Here is a 19,047-nt window from a genome sequence, read left to right on the forward strand (position 1 = left end):
TGCATCATGCTACCAAAATCCTACACTTCCCATAATGCACCCCTGAATCTGGGCTTATGGAGACAGTTTCACAGTAAAAACCTCTTATCACAGGGTTTTCCACAGTAACTTCCATCTTCTCTGTATGTCAAATGAAATAGTGTCTTAATTATTATTCAGTGTGACCCGTTAATAACCATCTGCCATCTCTCTTTTGTTTCCACAGTTAACGAGATTATCAGGAACGACCTCTCCAGCATATCCGTGCATACCCATGCGTAGACGTCCAGGTGTCTCCTGCAGCAACAACACGCACTCAAACAGCAGCATCATCAACATAAAGAGAGGACAAAAAAAGAAAGAAAAAAGAAAACGAGATCCAGGTGATGAAGAATACATTTTTGACCAGGATCTCCCACTGGACCATCGTCACCATCAGCTCCTCCTCACGCAAAAGAATTGCTGCAGATTCACATTGACAATCACTGGCAAGCTCCATTTTGAATAAACAGATGAATGTTATATTTACAGGAAACAAAAAAAAGGGAAGTGATATCCGGGGCAAAGTATACGACTACACTTGCCTTAATAATTCACAGCAGATGTTCTTTAGGGGACCAAACAGCTCAATGAGACTGAATCACTCTTCTATTGTTGACAAATGACAATCTTCAGTCCGAGCGTGATCTGTATGTTAATGCATGGACAAAAACTAACGGGACAATGAGTGTCATGCTTCATCACTTTGGTTCATTTGTTTGTGCAGTCAGTCCGCAACAACCGAATCGGTGCCTTACAACAGTGATATTGACAGCAAACAACAGCAGCAGACACACAAATGCAAAATGGTTCATGGTAACCCAAAGTGGAAGTTTTTATATGATGTTTTTTGTATCATTTCAATGATTTGTTTACAGGGAAACAGAATAAAAAGGCTAGAAATTATGTAAGGAGTAGGCCTATGTGAAATGTAGAATTGTATTTTTTCCTCGCTTCCTTATATCCCATTGTTCATTTATACTGAATGTTATTGTATGATATTCTTTTGTATAAACATGTATTTGAAAGTATGTATGCCTTATGCTTTTATCGTGTTCTTTGCTATTTAGTTTTCCTTCTCTGTCTATTTGTCTTCCCCTGATATGATTTGTACCATTTCTACTACCCTGCATTATGCTTCTCACCTTAGTGCCTATTTTTAATCATCATCCTGTCCCAATCTTCCAGTCCTCCACCCAGATCTCAACACAACGACGCACAGACAATCAGAGAAATATATGATACATATCCTATGACAACAGTTCCTGGTTGCAGGGGCTTATAAAGGCAGGAAGCAGAGTTTTTATCCCCCAAGCTATGAAATAGTTTAACAATGGTATGCTTACCTGCTGAATTGAAATGAGAATACTCCAGGACAATATTATATATATTTTGTCTGTTACTTCTTGCACTGCAGGTCTGCATGTAAATAGGCACAGGGGTAATCTAAGGGTGCCACACAGGCTCAGTTTTTATTTGTCATCTGGGTGATTCCACTGAGGAGCTGGCAGGACTGTTACTTACAGCTGGCAATAATTGATCTGATTTAATCAAAGGATTTTACCTTTGGTGAGATTATTGTCCAAGTTTTCCTCTTTCTGTCAGAGACTTTAGCATAGAATGGTTCCCCATACAAAAAAAAAAAAGAAAAACATTATGCACTTTACCGTAGACACAGAGCAGGTTCTTCTTGCCTCCAGACCAAATATTGTAGATTGATTTCCAAGTGTCACGTCATAAACGTTCACACATCTGCAGTCTTTTCCATGTTATCTGTCTTTTGGAGCATGCACACCATTACCGATGGGGATCATTTAGCTGACAGTAGCTTTCCATATAGCTTCCTAATACATTTTTGGACATATAGTATAATAGCATGACTAAACTGTATGAATAAGGTTTCTATTTTGTGCCTTACTCTCTTTCTTGATCATCAGACCATTGCAAGTCTATAACGCTTTTCTGTGTGGGCACAAGGTGGAACATATTTCTCTTTAATATGAAATATTTATGAAAAATGAAATGTGTTTTAAGTGCATTTAAATGTGTTCTCAACAAATAATTAATAAATGACATAATGGTGACCATGCATATCACAAGTCCTTGATTATTTTGGTGCTAAGTAACAATATTACTGATTTTATTATCACTATCATTATTATTATTATTATTTTACTGTTGGGATTTTGACATCATTTTTTAAATAACTAGTTTACGTTTCACAGTAACCAGTGGTGTTCACACAATTTCTTTGTTTTGGCCAAGTTTATCACGTAGTTTGTTCACTGTAGGGATTTATTTAGCTTTCTCAACGATTTCAATAACATTTAATATAACAAAATATTGAATTAAATTATGTCCTCTCTCTCTCCTTTGTCTTCTTTCTCCATCAGTTAATGCTAAAAGATTTTTTTTGACTATTTCATGCATGGCCCATATGGCATTGCTTTAGTTTAAAGCTTTTTCTCTAACCTGGCTCTGAGATTTTCTTGTGTTATATAGTTTGACCTTAATAAACCTCAGACTGTTCCAGCCTGTACCTATATCTCTCATAAAACCTGAAATGGAGACAGTTGGACATTGACAAGCGTAAGGGTGCAAAAACAAAACAGTGCCTCTTAGCAATTATTTTTCCAACACAATTTATCAATCACTTTAAAGCCGGTTGGTTTTTCTTTCTTTTTTTTTTATCAGTATTAGTCTATGGTGATTCTCACACGTTTTCCTTTTTCCGCTGCAAACAAAGAAGGCACTTAATAAATCAATCACTCGCTTGGGTTTGTGTCTTTCACTTCTGATTTTAAATCACACTGCAAACAAACCTGCGCTGTACTTTAGCAGAATGAAATGCCACGTGCTGCTCATATGCCAAGTACAAGCAGAGGCCTGTGTGTTTTCCGGTGAGTATTGTTAGTGGTGGGGTAGTTATGAGTGAAACAGCTCTTCGCCATGGGAGATGTGCCACGCTCCTGTGTACCACCTGCCAGTCCTCCAGACTTTTTCCATCGAGCAAAGTTATGAAGCGCCCATCGCCATAGTGACAGAAGGCAGGCCTGGGCGGTGCTCCCCTGTATGACCGTGGTTAGCCCAAAAATAGCCCCACTATTTACAGATGCAGTCACGCCCCTTTTTCCTGGCACCCTGTTCTTCTTACCTTAGTCTTCCTCTGACAGTGCCGTACCCTTTGACACAGTGGAGAGATGATGCCGGGCCACGGTTTCAACGCAGTATTCAAGTAGGGACACTGACTGAAGCCGTGAAATATCCATGCTATGATCACAAGCACAGTTTCATAATGTAACGATGTTTGTCAGGAGTCTTCTATCACTTTTATTTTTAATGCGTACAAATTGGAAATATAACATACAACATTTTAGTGCTTTCTTTCCCTGTGCTACATGTCAAATTATGTCCAGGAGACAGTTAGCTTAGCTTAGCACCAAAACTGGTGGCAGGAGGAAGAACTAGTCCAAAGTTAACATAATCTGACTTAATAAACTAAAAGTTACACAAATATAACATCTTATATATATTTAATGTGTTTAATAAAAAGGTGTAAAAAATGGCAACTTATAGCCTACAGTACAGGTGTCATGTGCCATTTAATCAGGTGAAGCCACTTCCTGCGAGATATAAATGTGCTCATTTAAAGCTTTAGAGGTGTGTATTTTGTGTATTTATAAGTGCATTTTTTATTAAAGTTATTTTATAGGGAACATAATTCAGACCAGATTCCACTTCTACCAATGTAATGACAACATGTCAATTTGTTTGTTATGCAACTCACAAAGTAATTTTATAAATGTTGTTAATAAATTTATCAGTCAACGTATTTGATGGTCTGGTTGAAGAGAGAGAAAGTTCACTATGACGTGATGTGGGCTCTTGTATTCAGTTTACCAGACACTTTTTATAGGTCGTTTATTCAAAACTGACAAGCAATTCAGGAATGGTCATGTTGGCTTTTCTTATTTGGCATCAAAAATATGTTGGCAGCTGGACGGCCTCTTTTGGCTTTATCCTCTGATATGGTGAGCAAATGACTTCTTTGTTATCTGAAAGTGATTTGTGTTCTTCTCCCAACTCCAAGCAAACTGATATCTCTCCTGCTGGAAATTTGATGTGTGTGTATAACTTTGTTTTTCCATGATTTCAATGATTTTACAATGGAACGATTCTGAAATCTGGATGGATCTGGAGGTCATTAAAGTATATATTTATTTGTATAAAATGTCAAATATGATGACATTAGATACAGCTGCTGCACTGATTCCACTGTTTACCTGAGCAAATAATCGACGGATGACGAATGAATGACGGCTGCTCCAAATGACGGACAGCTACTCAACCATTTTGATGGTCAAAGCATCCACACCATGGAGACCCGAGCACAGGTGATCATAAGGACTCCAGCGCGTGCCATTTTCTCCCTGAGGCCCAGATGCACACAGCACCTGGCAGAGGGCACAACTTAGAAGTTTCACTGAACAGATTTATAGTATCTTTACGGCCTCGCTTCCTCCCCAATTGTATTCCCACAGAGCCCTTGATTTGGGCTTTTATAAAGTGAGTGCATAGGCACAGTGCTGGAGCTGCTGCTCTTGTCTCTCATCGGCCATCTGCAGGCAGTAAATCCTCAATATACCTCTGTTATGAAGGGCATGTTGAAAGAACCATGGGGGTGGCTTTAAGAGATGCTTTAAGAGATAATTGTTTGACCATACCAGGGGACCTTTGATAGCTGTGTCCCATAAGCCAATTCTACATTTGATCTTTTTTGGTCCCTTGAGTCAGATTTTTGATTTTTTTTTTTTTATCCCTCAGAAACACATGTCAGATGACTATAAACAGACCGTCTTATCAATTACCTTTAGGATGACAAAGGCAGAAGATGAGGACCATGTGTGTGAGTGTGGATTTTAGCACGTGTTTACATGTGTGTTTTTAATCTGTTTAGGGAGGGGCTGTCGGGCTCCACAGGTGTATACACTGGCCCTTTCATGGGACCATTCACATGTGACAGCAGATGATCCGCCAACATGCTGACATGGTCACATCGTTGCTGACACACAGACAAATCACCTTTTTAAAAGACACTTTAAGAGACGCTCAGAAAGGCAACCAGATGGGGGTCTGGAAAATCTTGTGTCGTCTTTTATTCTCCATCTGCAATCATTCAGCTTGATTCACTCTTTCTTTTGTGATGCGTGAAATGTTGTGCAAGGATTTATAAAAATTTGGGGGTGGGACAGATGTTTAAGCTTAAGAAATGCGAAAAGTGAGAATTATCTTTAAGTGTGTGTTTATACGGTCAGATCACGTGAGCTCTCTATTCTCCACATCAAAGTCAATGTCTTCAATATCCCTCTCTCCAGTTCACCCTGAGAGCTCTATTTCTTCATGGAAAAGAAAAAGAAATCTCTAATCCACACCCCCAGCAATCATTCTTCCTTTGTTTGCTGTAAAAGTTTCGATACATATGCAGAATGTTTATGTTGAAGTACGTTGTAGCGCACATTAAGGATGCGCTTAATGGGCTACAGTAAAAGCCCCTGCTAGTCAAGGGTTCAGGCAGGTGCAGACTCTTACAGTAGATAAAGGAGCCTGGCACTGGAGATGAGTTCACGACAATCACTGTGAGGCTTTTAGACGCCTTCTCCAAGCTCAATCTTCATTTCCCCTGACACTGATTTTGCAATAAGGATCCGGAGAAAAGGGGAATGTCCATCTATTCATTTTAATGATCCCTCATTATTGACTGCTGGCAGGGAGGGGGCGGGCAAAGGTAATGATTCTTTGTCTTTGCTGGCCAATCACTCCTCTTAAAGGAATAAGACTCTAAATAAGGCCACTAATGGATGCCCAGTGTGACCTAAAACTGACCCCACAACCATGCAAACTGACTTCCCGACATGAAGGAGTGAGAGTTTGCTGATTTAGTAATATCACTTTTCTAAACTGAGCTGGTTATGATCTATCCTGATACTGTAGAAAGAGGAATTGTGATTACATAAGTCAAACCAAATTCCATGTGGTTAATGGATATTGATTTTAAAAAGACAGCCTCTTACTAAGGCTAAGCTCTGGAAATCCTTATTATTTCTGGAAGACTAGTTCAACATTTTGGGGAATAAATGTAGTCTCTCCTTTGCAGAGAGTTAGATGAGAAGATCAATAACACACTCCTATCTGTACATTAACTATGAAGCTACAGTCGGTGGACTGTTACCTTAGCTTAACGTTAAGACTGGAAACAGAGAAACAGCTGGCCTGGCTCTGGCCAAAGGTAACAAACACCACCTGCCAGCTCCCCTGAAGCTCAGCAGTTAGCAGGTTTTATCTTGTTTGTTCAATCTGTAGAAAAAGAAAAAAAATCACGTTGTGGTTTTACCAGTGTTAGATGTATTTAACTTCATGGAGTCTTGTTGTTGCAGGTTGCCGGACAACTAGCTGCCAGCTCCTTTCAATGCAGAGTAGCTTAAGTCACTAGATGGCAGCAAAAGCGAACTTTGACTCATCTCTATCATTAGCTTTATTCGTTTTCAAGCTGTCATCATCACTCGAAACAAGACATGTTTTAGCTCATCCAGCTTTCTGTCTGACCACTGTTGGTGGACTGAATTTAACCTATTATTGCTCCCTCACTCATTAGACATAGCTAGGGGAAACTGTATTAGCAACTTTGGAAGAATCCAATGTTCTGTAACCAATCATCATCAATGCCATTAGATGTCACACCAGCATCTCAGAGCAAAGAAAATGCTTTATTGGCCACAGATCTGGTCTTTGTTCACTCATAACTCCCTTCATGTCTTGTTATATACCATAAAAAGCACAATGTAAAACTTATAGCGTAGGCGTAGCCTACACAAGAGCTTACAAAACTCAATCTAGCCACACTCATAAGCCTTTGCTAGTATTGCTGTCATACGCTCCACAGCAATGCCAATGAGAAGACTCACCAAACACACTCAAGAAAGGGGTAAGAAAGTTAGCAACCATCATCATGGCTACGGTAGCCAGTTGCTACTGAAAACAGTCATACAACATTATAGCCATCAAGTGAGGCTACTTACAAATCAAGGACAAGAAAAGTCAGTCTAAAGCTGGGGTGAGGGCAGTGCCTAAAAATGTGGGAGGGGTTTAACAGGTGGGACTAACATATGGACTGGTCTAGCGCACATGCACCAGACCAGCTACAAAAACAAAGCAGAAAAAACTCAGAGATCACAACACAGATGGAAGGGTGTGACTTTGTTCCCCTCCTTTGGACGACATTACTACACTTCATGTTTACATAGAAAATAGTTGATTCCTGCTATGGATTTCTTTAAAATCTCACTTAAGAAACCATGACAGTGTGTCCGAAGAGTTGCCAGATTCAGGCTACTTTAGGAAACATACCTCTCCCTCAAGTAGTGTCACAAATAGTGTGAGAAAATGGCTAATTTTGTCATTTGTAACACTAGAGACAAGTCAGTAAACCCAATCAGCACATTAAACACCAATAGTATAAAAGTGACCTCTCATGGTTCTCGTTGGTGGGTCCTTTTAACGTGTCACTAGAGCTATAGGCGAGGATGATGGACTGCCGGCTCCACTTGCAGTATTTACAGACATGATATCAGTATTCTCATCTAACTTTGAGCAAAAAAAGTTCATGTATCTCCCAAAAAGTCCAACTATTGCTTTAAAGTCTTTTCCCACTAAACTTTTAGAGCTCCAGACGTTTTCTCTGAACCCCCTGCATTTTTATCACGTACTGATGAGGAAGCCTTCAGCGAGTAACTCTTAAAGGACTTGGAAGTGAGTGATCTTACGTTTTGAGCTCCAGAAAACATTGAGGTATTTCTTTCTTTACAGCGTAGTATTCTGATTTATATAAAACCCAACAGTGTGTGCATAGCACTAGAACTGATTATTTAGCCTTTACTTTTTTGTGTTTATGTGTGTGTGTGTGTGCATCTCAGCCAGTCTTAGCTGTCATCAGTCTGTCAAGGTAATGAACCCTACTTTACTGCAGCCTCCAACAGCTCTTTAAGGCATACTTCACACCACTGAAGAAATACACTCCGGTATTAGTTGTTCTGCCTGGATGGTCTGCTGGATGATGGGTGGGCGGGGATGTTATTAGGAGTATTCATCTACAAAGCTCCCCAAGCCATACTATACTGAAACTGACCACAAGACAACCCTATCATCCTCAAAGATTACCTGTCTCCTGCACTGTATATGAATGTTTTATCATAAAAGCTTTTCTTTTTTGCTAAGTGCCTCCTTGAGTGTTTGCTTTTAACTTTTGATTACTTTATGTCTTGTTGTGAAGAAGAAAAAGAAGACGAAAAAAAAAGGCCTGGCCCATTTGAATATAATGGACTTAACGGGAAAGGTAGTCTCTGTTGCTTCATTGAAGGGATATAGCACAATGGTGTAATCCATCACAGTGGGTGTGAACAAAGTTTGGACAAAGTGGTAATTTCAGAGCCTTGGGGTAAGTAGAGTTTTTATCAAGACGTTGTCAAAGTGGGCCAAGCAGGTGGAGAGAGTCAAGGGAGAAAACAGACATGACACAATCATATATATAAAGCAGCCTGGCCGAGTTTGTATAGGATCCACATGTTTCCGTCTGTGAGGAAATATAGGATATCATGCATTACGGTGTAAAAAGTCTCATTTAAACCCATTAAAAACAGCCCAGTTCAACTTATCTGTGTTTGATGTGGTGGATCACATCTCATTTGGCCCCTCTTTAGATATGATAGCTGAGTTTCTCTTTTATAAAGCCTTGAGTCATTTAGAAGAAAAAATATTTTTCTCTCTTTTGGTCTAGACATTGAGGTTTCCAGCCCATAGCCCCCCTCCCTTCCTCCTCTCGGTTTTACCAGACGTCGCGTTGTGAGAGGGGAATGGTCGATTGCATAACGGCAGGCGAGACTTGATCGTTCCTGGCCTTCTCACAAAATTCAATCATTCTCTGCATACTCCAATCCCATGACGGCCCATTAAAGAGTAGCACGGGCTAGGATTTCCCCTCATGTGTTTTAAATTGAAATTACGGTCACAAAGTCTGCCATATGCATGAATCGAGGAAGACAAGGAGCTTGGGGAAAAGGAGATATCAAAATAGTTGGACTGAAGTAGAGACAGAGAGAGGCAGGCAGAATGATAAGGAAGACCGCACTCTCCCACTTTCTCTCATTATGTTATTTGTGTCATCCTGCCACCCACATTCATATTGGGCAGACGAGACTGTCTACCTGTCTGCATATCAGTGCTTTCTGATTTACATTTCATAACACTTAAAGGGCCCTCTTCATATTTTTATCACACGATTTATTTAGAGAAACATATTAAAAATTGAGCTGGTTCTGAGTGTTTCCCCATTCACAGATATAAAGCTATTGCTAAAATGATTCCAAACGGTGTTTAAAGTCAGCACACTATAAGTCATAGGAACTACAGGAAGAGATAAGAAGAAGAGGTGAAGTATGAGAGATGATGATGATGACCCCAGATGTTCTCTGAGGAACCACTGGGATCTGAATCAGACTCTGACTGGCCATGAGTTCCTCATTCCTATTTGTCCCCGTGGACTGGAGGAAGGACAAATACACACACACACACAGACACACACACACACATCTACATGGATAAGACATACTCTCTGATTTAGTGTGAGGAGGATATGATGCAGACGTGACTACAGTGACCCGGGCAAACACTCCAGAGACACGCATCACTCCCCCACTTTAAGTGAGGTTGAGCAATATTTATGTACTTTTTGGAAAATGAAAAAGCAGTAGCAAGGCAGGATGAAAGAGGGAGGATTGGTTTATATTCAAACTCAGTGTTTCAATCAAACTGGGCGTAAAATGTGGTGTCAAAGAGCATGGAAGAACTAACTCTTCATCATCACATTAAACTACTATGACTTGATCAAACAAATATTATTATTATTATTATTATTATTATTATTAGTTAACACTATTAGTGCTCCAGATCAAAACTGTTGCTACATCTGAGTGTTGAAGTTTGACTGCAGCTTTGAAGAGCCAAGTGAAGATCTTCTAATAATACAGTGACATCTAGTGTTCAGTTTTGGGATGTACAAGCAAGACACATATAGACAGGGCAATTATGAACAAGTTTGTTTATATGTGGAAAACAGTGTAAATGGATGGTAAATAAGTTTACTATTGCATCACTACTCCAATAGCAGTTATTTATTTATTCGTTTATTTTTACCTTGCAGGAATGCATTACTTTTAAAGTAGTTTTCTGCCTCGTACCATTATACAGTGGTTTCAAAAGGTATAAAAACAATTTATGAAGCTAACTTTATCAATGAATCAGCTTTCTTTTAGTTCACCAAAAATCTATAAATGAAGCAATTATTATTATGGTTATTTTGTTATTCTTGTGATGCTTTGCTGTGACACTAAACCATAGTGTAATTTAGTATTTTAATTTTCCTTGAAACATGTCTACAGCTTGATTCAAGATTCTATGTGGGGACAAAAACCAAGAAGTGAGGTCTAAGGCGCTGTCTGTAGATTTCCATAATACAATTTGCAGCAAAACATAGGTCAGGGCAAGGGTATGAAAGCATTTGCAAAGCTCTGAGTGTTCTCAGGGGCACAGTGGCCTGAATAATTGTGAAATGGAAGAAGTCTGGAGTTGCCAGGATTCTTCCTCAGTTCCTTTCTAGAGTTCGCTGTCCAGCCAAACTGATTCCCTGGCTTGATGAAACAATAAATGAACCATATGGGCAGAATTCACCACTCAACACGTACCCAATACCATTCCTTCGATGGAAAGTGGTGCCTGGGAGACGGCTTCTCAATGACAGGGACATAGAGACTCATCAGAATTGAGGGATTGATGAAAGCAGACTTTTCTTTTTCTTTGTCACGGGTTACTGAGTGTAGACTGATGACAGTTTTATCTATTTAAAATAAGATCAACACAATAAAATGTGCAAACAGTGACATGATCTGAATTCTTGGACAGGACACAAGCAAGTGTTTCATATTATAAGATGAAATCCCTATAAAATTTCTTTTGACAAGCATGTAAATCTATTGACATGCATGATGTCAACAGATTTACATATGGTTAATATTTCACGAGGGCAACATGGTGATACTGTGTGAGCACTTTCCCCTCTCAACTAGAAGATTCTGGGTTCAATTCCAGGGCCCGGGGCTTTCTGGGTGGATATCCACCCCGAGTTATCCGGCCTCCACTCCTTTCCTTTGTTTATATGTCTGTCAGCTGTCCTAACATGTGTTAGTGCTGCACACACAATGCACCCTAACTGTGTGCACAGGATAGGTGAATCAAATGATGTTAATGTTTTCAGTGATGCAGGCTTATGCTGTTTGTGGCGCCCCCTCCTGTAATATCTGCCCTGCTCTGGTACTTTTGCCCCATGTCCTTGATCTTCGGCCTTAAAACAGTTTGCCCCAGCTGGGTTATTATAAGGGCCAGGTATGTGGTTAGTAATTTTCAGTGTTAAACACTTAATCAGGCAGCAATAAAAACAAATATTTTATTTGCTTTATATTTAACAGCTTCTCAACTCTAGCAAAATACACAAAGAAAAAAAAACACTATAAGTCTCAATTGAAGGCACATCTTAAAGCCAGAGGTACCAAAAGGTTCTTATAAAAGCAACATCACTCCCATAATGGTAACAGTTCAAGTAAAATGGCTTTGACCTCTGAATTGAGAAGGAATCCTCTGCAGTAAAATACAATTTAGTTGGTCATCTGTGGTTTGAGACATTGAGAATGTACAGTAGATGTCACTTCATCCCTGTGAAGAGCTTGCTCAATATGTCAATAAATACATATATATATGTAAAGCAATAATTTATCATCTGACTCTCATGAGAGATTGTCTGTTGAAACAAGTCGTCTTTTGTAACTTCGATGAATGAATTGAGTTCAGTGCTAATAAAATAAGTGCAATGGGTAAATTTCAGTTTCGGTACAGCAGTGTTTAACTTAAACATTTGACTACTACATTTGACATTTGGTGTTGCAAGGATCACCTGACTTGAAAAGTTCATAGACACTGACCAATGGGAACATGGATACAGCACCAACCATGGAGCCCAACTGCACTACTGCTCCACACCACACCAGGGCGCTGTGGCCCTCGTCCCGCAGAATCAACCCAATGATGACCTTCACATAGGACAGGGACAGGACAAACATGATCCAGGCCAGCACCTGCAGCACAAAACAGGTCAACACATTATTATTAATAAGAGCAACATCCACAACTGACAAAGAAAGCCCCTATGTTACACAGACACTACCTACTATGACTCAACGTGTCCTGTTTTGACTTCATGGGGCTTTTGATGTCGTGCCATCATACAGAGCAGAAACAGCTGGAGGTTTTCACTCCAAACAAAATAAGAATCAGTTTAATCATGAGTTACCGCTCAACAACAGTTAATAAATCCACCTGCTGATGACTCTGGCTGATGTCCATGATTATTCAATCATGACTAATTTGTTTTCGTTTTAACAATATTTTTAACTCTTTGTTTGGTTTTCTTTTTTTTTCCCTTTCATTTTAGCATTTCATATTTACAGTTACGCACTCTTTAAAACTGATTAACAAATCTTTTATCAAAATAGTCTATAAATAAAGTTATTTGAAATAAAATATTGTATCAATAAAGTTCATAGTATCTAGTTACTGTATTATTTGTGAGACAAAGATCTGATGTGTTAGGTCACATAGCCTAACTGTAGAGAAATGGACAATGGACCAACCTTTTCAATACCTACCTACCTAATTGGAACCCTGCTTACTTGCTAATCGGATTATTTATCTCAGTGGAAGAGGGGGAGAGAGAGAGTATGATATGTAGTAAAAGGTCTGGGATGTATTCAACCCATTGCATCCCTTGATCACCATGTTCTTTAAAGCAGTTTTCTCTTTTTTATGTGTAAGTCTGTTGCTCTTTTATAGCAGTCTCATAGCAGCAGGATGTTTCGTTAGGCTGACAAATTTCATAATTGGCAGATACAGGCGGTGACAGTATGGTGCAACCCTGCACATGAGTGCTGGCTAATCTACACATGAATGAACATCTCTGTGACGGTGATTGGAATTTTCTTCAGGCAAAATACACATCTTAATAAATATTGCACAAACATAGTTTGACAGTGTTGTCCAAAACGAGTCAGATGGGACTGAGACAGCATGCGTGTACCTTTAAACCTCCTGCATCATAAGCAATGTGAACAGACAGGTGGGTTGTGCTTTCATTCTTTCATAAGGTGCAGCATGGATCTCATGTACAAGACAGAACATGTGATCAAAAATTCACCTTCATGTGTCTAAATTCAGTAGGAGAAGGACTCTTACTATGACTGCAGTTCCAGACGCACTGTGGACAAGGAGGGGACAGGGACTAAGAGCAGCCATGGCCATAATGTAGGCTCCAAATCCAGTCCCAAACATGGTCAAAAAACCCATGAACATGAGAGACCTGGAAGCAAAGTTTAATGCAGAAAGAAAAACTGTGAATTTCTGATCTAAACACACAAATATGAACGTTTAAATGCACTCTGGGAACAGCTTTTAAGATGTGACCTCTACAAACTCACGGGGCCGATAGGGCTTGCAGTTATGAGTTAAGAATGCATCTGTTCCTCTCTTCCATAAGTTTTCCAAAAGTCTCAGTCATTATATAAACTGTGTGTTTGTGTAAAGAGTTGGTTCCAGTATTTATTCTTACCTGATTGGCATAAACATGGCGATGAAGCAGGCCACTGGGTTAGCCACAGCTGCCATGGTGGCAGCCAGATGATAGGCCTTGTTCCCATAAGGCAGACAGGAGTAGGACTGCACTGAGGGCAGGACTGCGTTGGTCAGAGCGTTGACCCAGGCCAGCACCAAAAAGATGAACACCACCTCGAGACTGCTGTATGTCCCCCTCCCAAACGAGCTCCTGGGCTCCCTGCTGACCGAATCCAGGGGACTGATCATCGGCTTCTGCTCTGGTGTCTGAGCGTGCAGAGACAGACCTTGTTCTCTCTTCTCCCGAGCAAGATCCTCATTGAAGTACAGGTCATTCTTCCTCTCCCGAGCCACAGCTGGGTGATGGTTGAGTAGGATGAAGGCTACCAGGGACACGACCATCATAGCACTTAGGAACACAAAGAAGACCTGGGCAGAGAACTTCGCCGGTTGGTAGACGGCTTTTAGCACGTCACTACCGACCACGGTGGAATTATCAGCTGTTGTGTTGGCACCAAGAGCCAAAGTGGCGTTCTCACAGTGGACGACACCAACGCCTTGAATTAGAGCCACTAGTGCAGGCACCAGACCACTGAGGCCCTCGCCGGCAAAGTACGTTGTGAGGTACTGTGGACGCAGACGCATCATGAAAGGCAGAAAGGTAACAGAGGAGGTGCAGTCTACTACAGAGAGCAGGAAGCTGAGAACCAGCAGGGGCACACTGTGCATAGAGTCCGCTATTGCCACCGTGTGTCTCCAGAAGAAAGCCAGCAGGAATGTAGCGATGATCCCCAACCCCACAATGCAATAGATGACCGGCCGCTCGTCCAGCACCCCTGGGCGGAAGCGGTGCATCAGGGTGATGAAGAGTGGACCTACGTTGGCCATCTGGATCAGGACTGTGAGGTATGAGGGCAGGAACCATCCCTCTGGGATGTCTGAGACAATCAAGGGGAGCTCCACCCACATCCCATTGATGGCCACCCAGGAGCCCATACCAAACAGACACGCCAGCACGTGAGTGAGCAGCGACATGATGGAGGCAGGTATGAGGTAAATCTGAAATGCAGACACAACATGAGACAAGTTGATTAGAAGAATGAAACACTTGAACCAATCCAATAATCTAACCTTCATCCAAACTGCCTCATAATGTAGGAGTAAACACTTTACTTATTTTAAGGATGATGGAAGTGCATGTTGTGTGTTTTTTCTTCTTTCCTGTTTCCAATTTTTCCTCCAAATACAGCACACATTTTAGCTAAATTTCGAGAAAATCTGTGAAAGAACACGTAAAAGAATGTGTGTTTTCATCTACGCTCATTAAAAACATTTGGGGTTGAACAATGGTCATTGAGATCATCACACAACTGCTGTGGTCAAGTGCCTGTAAACTATGGCAGTGAGGCCTTCAATAGTAGCTGATGTAAAAGTTAAATTTTTGTTTGTTTCATGTATCAGTTTGTGTACTTCCATACTTATACTTATTGTGCGACAAGTAGACCAACAAGCAGTTTACAATTACTGTTTACCAAGTACCCAGATGGTGCACACAAAATGGTTTAAAAAATCCATCCAACTTGTGAAAACAGTGAGTGTGGTAAGTAAAATTATAATTAAGTCAAGTGAGCAAAGCAGCTGGCAAACAGGTGCCTACTGCTGTCACATACTATAATCATAACTTCTGGTGAGTGCACAATGACAATGTTATTTGACTTCAACACTTCCTTGTTGAAGTGTTCTCAATGCTACAGATCATAAATATCATGATCAGTTTGTAAGTCTATTTCTACTGCATTTGCCATTATCACTGACCTTTATTATTATTATTATTATTATTATTAAATATGTATTTATTTATTTTCCAGTATCCTAATTAGACTCTTAGGTTATGTTAAAGGATTATTGTTATAAAATTGATCCTTTGGGGGCCATCAGTGTCACTGCAGCTTGGACCAACCACCGACAAAGTCATCCCTGTAGCAATAGCTAAAAAGTCCAAAAGTCACCTCAATGATGATGGTCAGAGTAACTGTATCAGCATACATTTATAAATTCAGTATCCAAGGTGTCACTGTTACATATTTGCAATGAGAATCAAAAAAAATGTGCCCACAACAGGGACTGATGACCTTCCCACTCTCTGTCCCTGCACTATTCCATCCTCTTTGACGAGAGACCACTGACCTTTCACACACTGACACACTGCTCCCACAAAATATGGGAGCCACCATGTGGCTTTGACACAAATAGATCAGGTAACAGATAACAAACGGAAATGGTTAGAAGGTGTGATATAAACGTGACCACAATCTCACTAAAATATACACAAACAGGATATCATATACACTTGCAGGTGTTATTGTTGGGATGGTTCTTATGTTTTGATGGCTTGTAATAGGTGTCATTTCTGAAAGGCACAAAGACATCCCACTTGGAAAGAGGGTGGTATTTAATATTTATAAAAACAATTAATAATAAAGATTGGAGTAAATATCAATATTATTTTTTATGTAATTACAGTTAATCATATAAGTCACATTGAGAAACCAGGAAGCAGTGCTGGCAATGTCATGTGGGTGAACATGATGAAACTTCCTCATAAAATGTCAAATAGAAAACTGAACAATGATTTCTTTTCATCACATAGGCTAATATAGACTGAGGAGCAGATGGACTGATAGACTGAGCCTTATAGGATAACCCGGCGAGCTAGTAACAGTAACCCCTTACTACCCTCACACACCCCTTCAGTAGGCTACTACAAGGTGTCAGAATCTTACCTGGTTAAGTACCCAACCAAGAAGAGTTGTTCAGTCTTCTGTTTCTTGTCACTGCATTGTGCTGAGTAAATTTTTATAACATCAAAACCAAGTGAGTATGAATGTGCGTGCGTGCCCTCCCACTTCTCTCTTGCATGCAACCAGACCACACAGTCTAGCCACCGGCAGGCAACTGCTTCCGTGTGGGAGGGACTGCACACGCGCACATGTCCTTCCACCCCCATGATGCTTTCTATTGGAGGTTGGTTTCAAAACCAGACGGCCATGTGCTCTCCCTCTGTTTCTGGGAGCACACCTAATAGGAGGGAACTAAGCTGGGGGAGGTGTGAGTGGGAGTAGCTCCTCCTGTTCCTTCTCCCTCCCCCAACCGGCATACGACCTTGTGGCTTGCTGTTATTTAAACACACAGGCTGCAGGGAGACTGAATGAATATTTAAGATCAACACTGAGTTATGCACTAAATAAATAAATAAATAAATATCACACTGACCTTCCTTCTCTTCCCCTCTACCCTCATTGATTTATTGAATATGTAATTTTGAGTCTCTCCTGGATTCTTCCTGTTTAAACAGGTTTAGCTTGTTGCATTATGCAGTTGCACAACTGTAAAGACCTGTCTGTCAACTTCAACATGACTGACATGACTTTGCAGATTTAGATTTCCAATTCAAAATCATTCACAGGAAAATTAAGATAACATTTAGTGTGGTTGTGTTCTAAATTATAAAATGATTTGACACAGATACAGTAGGCCTATATAGTGTTACTTAAAGTGTTTTTAAATATAGTTAAAATGCTGTAAGGTGGTGATAGAGGTGGACTGAGAAGACGCAGACTCTCCACACCACACAAAGGTTGGTCTTCCACTGCTCTGTCCACTCTGTGTTATTAGGGTCAAAACACAACTGCCAGCACAGGATAAGCTGACTAATAGCCTGGCTGATCAGGTGCACAATGTCTGTCTCTTCTGTTGGGTTCAGGCTGAAAATCTCAAAATCTGAATGTTTTGTCACCTTGCAATTTTGACAAAACATTCACGATTCCCTGATGATAAATCCTCATGACTCTGGTCATCTAGTCATCATTAATGTAGCACCAACATCAGGTCAGAATTTTCCATTTTGTGCAGGTTATTCCTAATCTTATCACACATCATCGTCTCAGGGAGTGTTCTTTAAAGGACCAGAATGCAGCAAATTCACATGCATCTGTAATAATGTTAACAAAGTCAAAGCAGCATCTTTTTTCAAGGTTGTAAATAATAAATATGATGCTTTGTAGCCTTTCTTGGACAAGGTTGAGAATGCAGAAACCATGTTGTGCACCATTATTCAAAGTTGTATTAAAAGGTAGTTCTCTTCACATAATAAATGATGATGACTTGTGATTTTTGTGCATTTGAAATATTTGAAATGTTGTTGTCTCAATCAATTTCATCATGCAATTACATGAATGAAAGAAAAAAAACAAATATCTGACGGTAAAGTTGTGTAAGAAAAGTGTTTTGTTGTGTTTCTAAAATCTAAAACCAGATATTTTGTAAATGTGTGACAAACCTTCTAATCATAAAACCTTGTTACTACACTGTCGGAGCTGCATTCACCAGTTTAAATTACCTCTGTTTATCATTTTAAATGACACAAGGTGCCTCCTACCTGCTCGTGGGAATGAAAGTGCAGAGTCAGTCCTGGAGAGAGGTCAAACAAGTGCAGTGGAAACTCTGCGGTTGCTCTGCTCTGATGTGTAAAAGCACAGTGTCCCTGTCTGTGAAGTATGCGTTCACATTGACTTGAGTGCTTTGTACTGTACCAGTCTTGATCTGTGGATTTGTGTCATGTGACCACTGAGGGCTGAGCCAGGGGTCCAGTTTGGGAACCAAAGTTCTTGGCAGGAGTGGTGGGTGGAGGAAGGGAACAAGGACATAAAGAAGGAAGAAAGGGTAGAGGAAGGATGGAGGAAGGAGAGCTTATAAAATAGAGAAACGACTACCACCAGAACACGAAGCGTAGAGTTTGAATGAGGGCAGCTTATCCAACCAGAAGATGACTTTGGACAGCTTTCTGTGATTTCTGAGTGGGTGTTTGGTTGGGGTCAGTCTGGCTTTTGTTCAGCACAAATACCAGCTCAAAGGAATGACCCCTGTTGGGTAGTAACTTCACTGGATGGTATTTCATTCGAGTGCCCTTGTACCCACTCCTTCTCTGAGTGGTACTACATGTTCCCTCTCCGAGACACAACAACAACGTCCTTTTTCAGCTTGTGACAGTGTGATGAAGCAAATCACTGTTGATACGGTAGATAACAACGGTCTGAGCTCTCCTGGGTGTGGGATTCGGGCAAAATTGAAACATGACGTTGTGTTGCTGCTTAATATCAATTGAAACTGAGTGATTTCCCTGATATTTTTTCCATATTCTACTCACTTAAGGTGGTCAGTTGACTTATTAAGACTCAAACTGACCATTGAAACTGAGTGTCACGG

At 40.3% G+C, this 19,047-nt stretch overlaps 2 protein-coding genes across 4 annotated transcripts in view; one reads left to right on the forward strand and one right to left on the reverse strand.

Annotated features, from left to right (window-relative positions):
- Nucleotides 1–1,994, forward strand: part of LOC310999927 (nuclear factor of activated T-cells, cytoplasmic 1-like) — a 60,131-nt gene extending 58,137 nt beyond the window's left edge. For both annotated transcript variants that reach the window (XM_083990536.1, XM_083990537.1), the window contains one exon: nucleotides 206–1,994. In XM_083990536.1, the coding sequence (XP_083846662.1) occupies nucleotides 206–261 (56 nt within the window). In that variant the 3' untranslated portion in view covers nucleotides 262–1,994. The remainder of the gene's footprint in view (nucleotides 1–205) is intronic.
- A 9,632-nt stretch (nucleotides 1,995–11,626) lies between these two features.
- slc52a3-2b (solute carrier family 52 member 3-2b) lies at nucleotides 11,627–18,337 on the reverse strand. 2 transcript variants are annotated; one of them, XM_083989001.1, is made up of 4 exons: nucleotides 18,221–18,337; nucleotides 13,781–14,841; nucleotides 13,408–13,531; nucleotides 11,627–12,254 (listed from the first exon to the last, which is right to left on the reverse strand). In XM_083989001.1, the coding sequence occupies exons 2-4, from the start codon at nucleotides 14,815–14,817 to the stop codon at nucleotides 12,042–12,044; spliced, it is 1,374 nt and encodes a 457-aa protein (XP_083845127.1). In that variant the 5' UTR covers nucleotides 14,818–14,841; nucleotides 18,221–18,337; the 3' UTR covers nucleotides 11,627–12,041. The 2 variants fall into 2 exon arrangements, with proteins under 2 accessions (XP_083845127.1, XP_083845126.1); XM_083989000.1 differs by lacking the exon at nucleotides 18,221–18,337 and adding an exon at nucleotides 16,566–16,738.
- Nucleotides 18,338–19,047: the final 710 nt, after the last annotated feature.

The sequence above is a fragment of the Trachurus trachurus genome, assembly GCF_905171665.1.
Source record: "Trachurus trachurus genome assembly, chromosome: 16".
Lineage (NCBI taxonomy): Eukaryota > Metazoa > Chordata > Actinopteri > Carangiformes > Carangidae > Trachurus > Trachurus trachurus.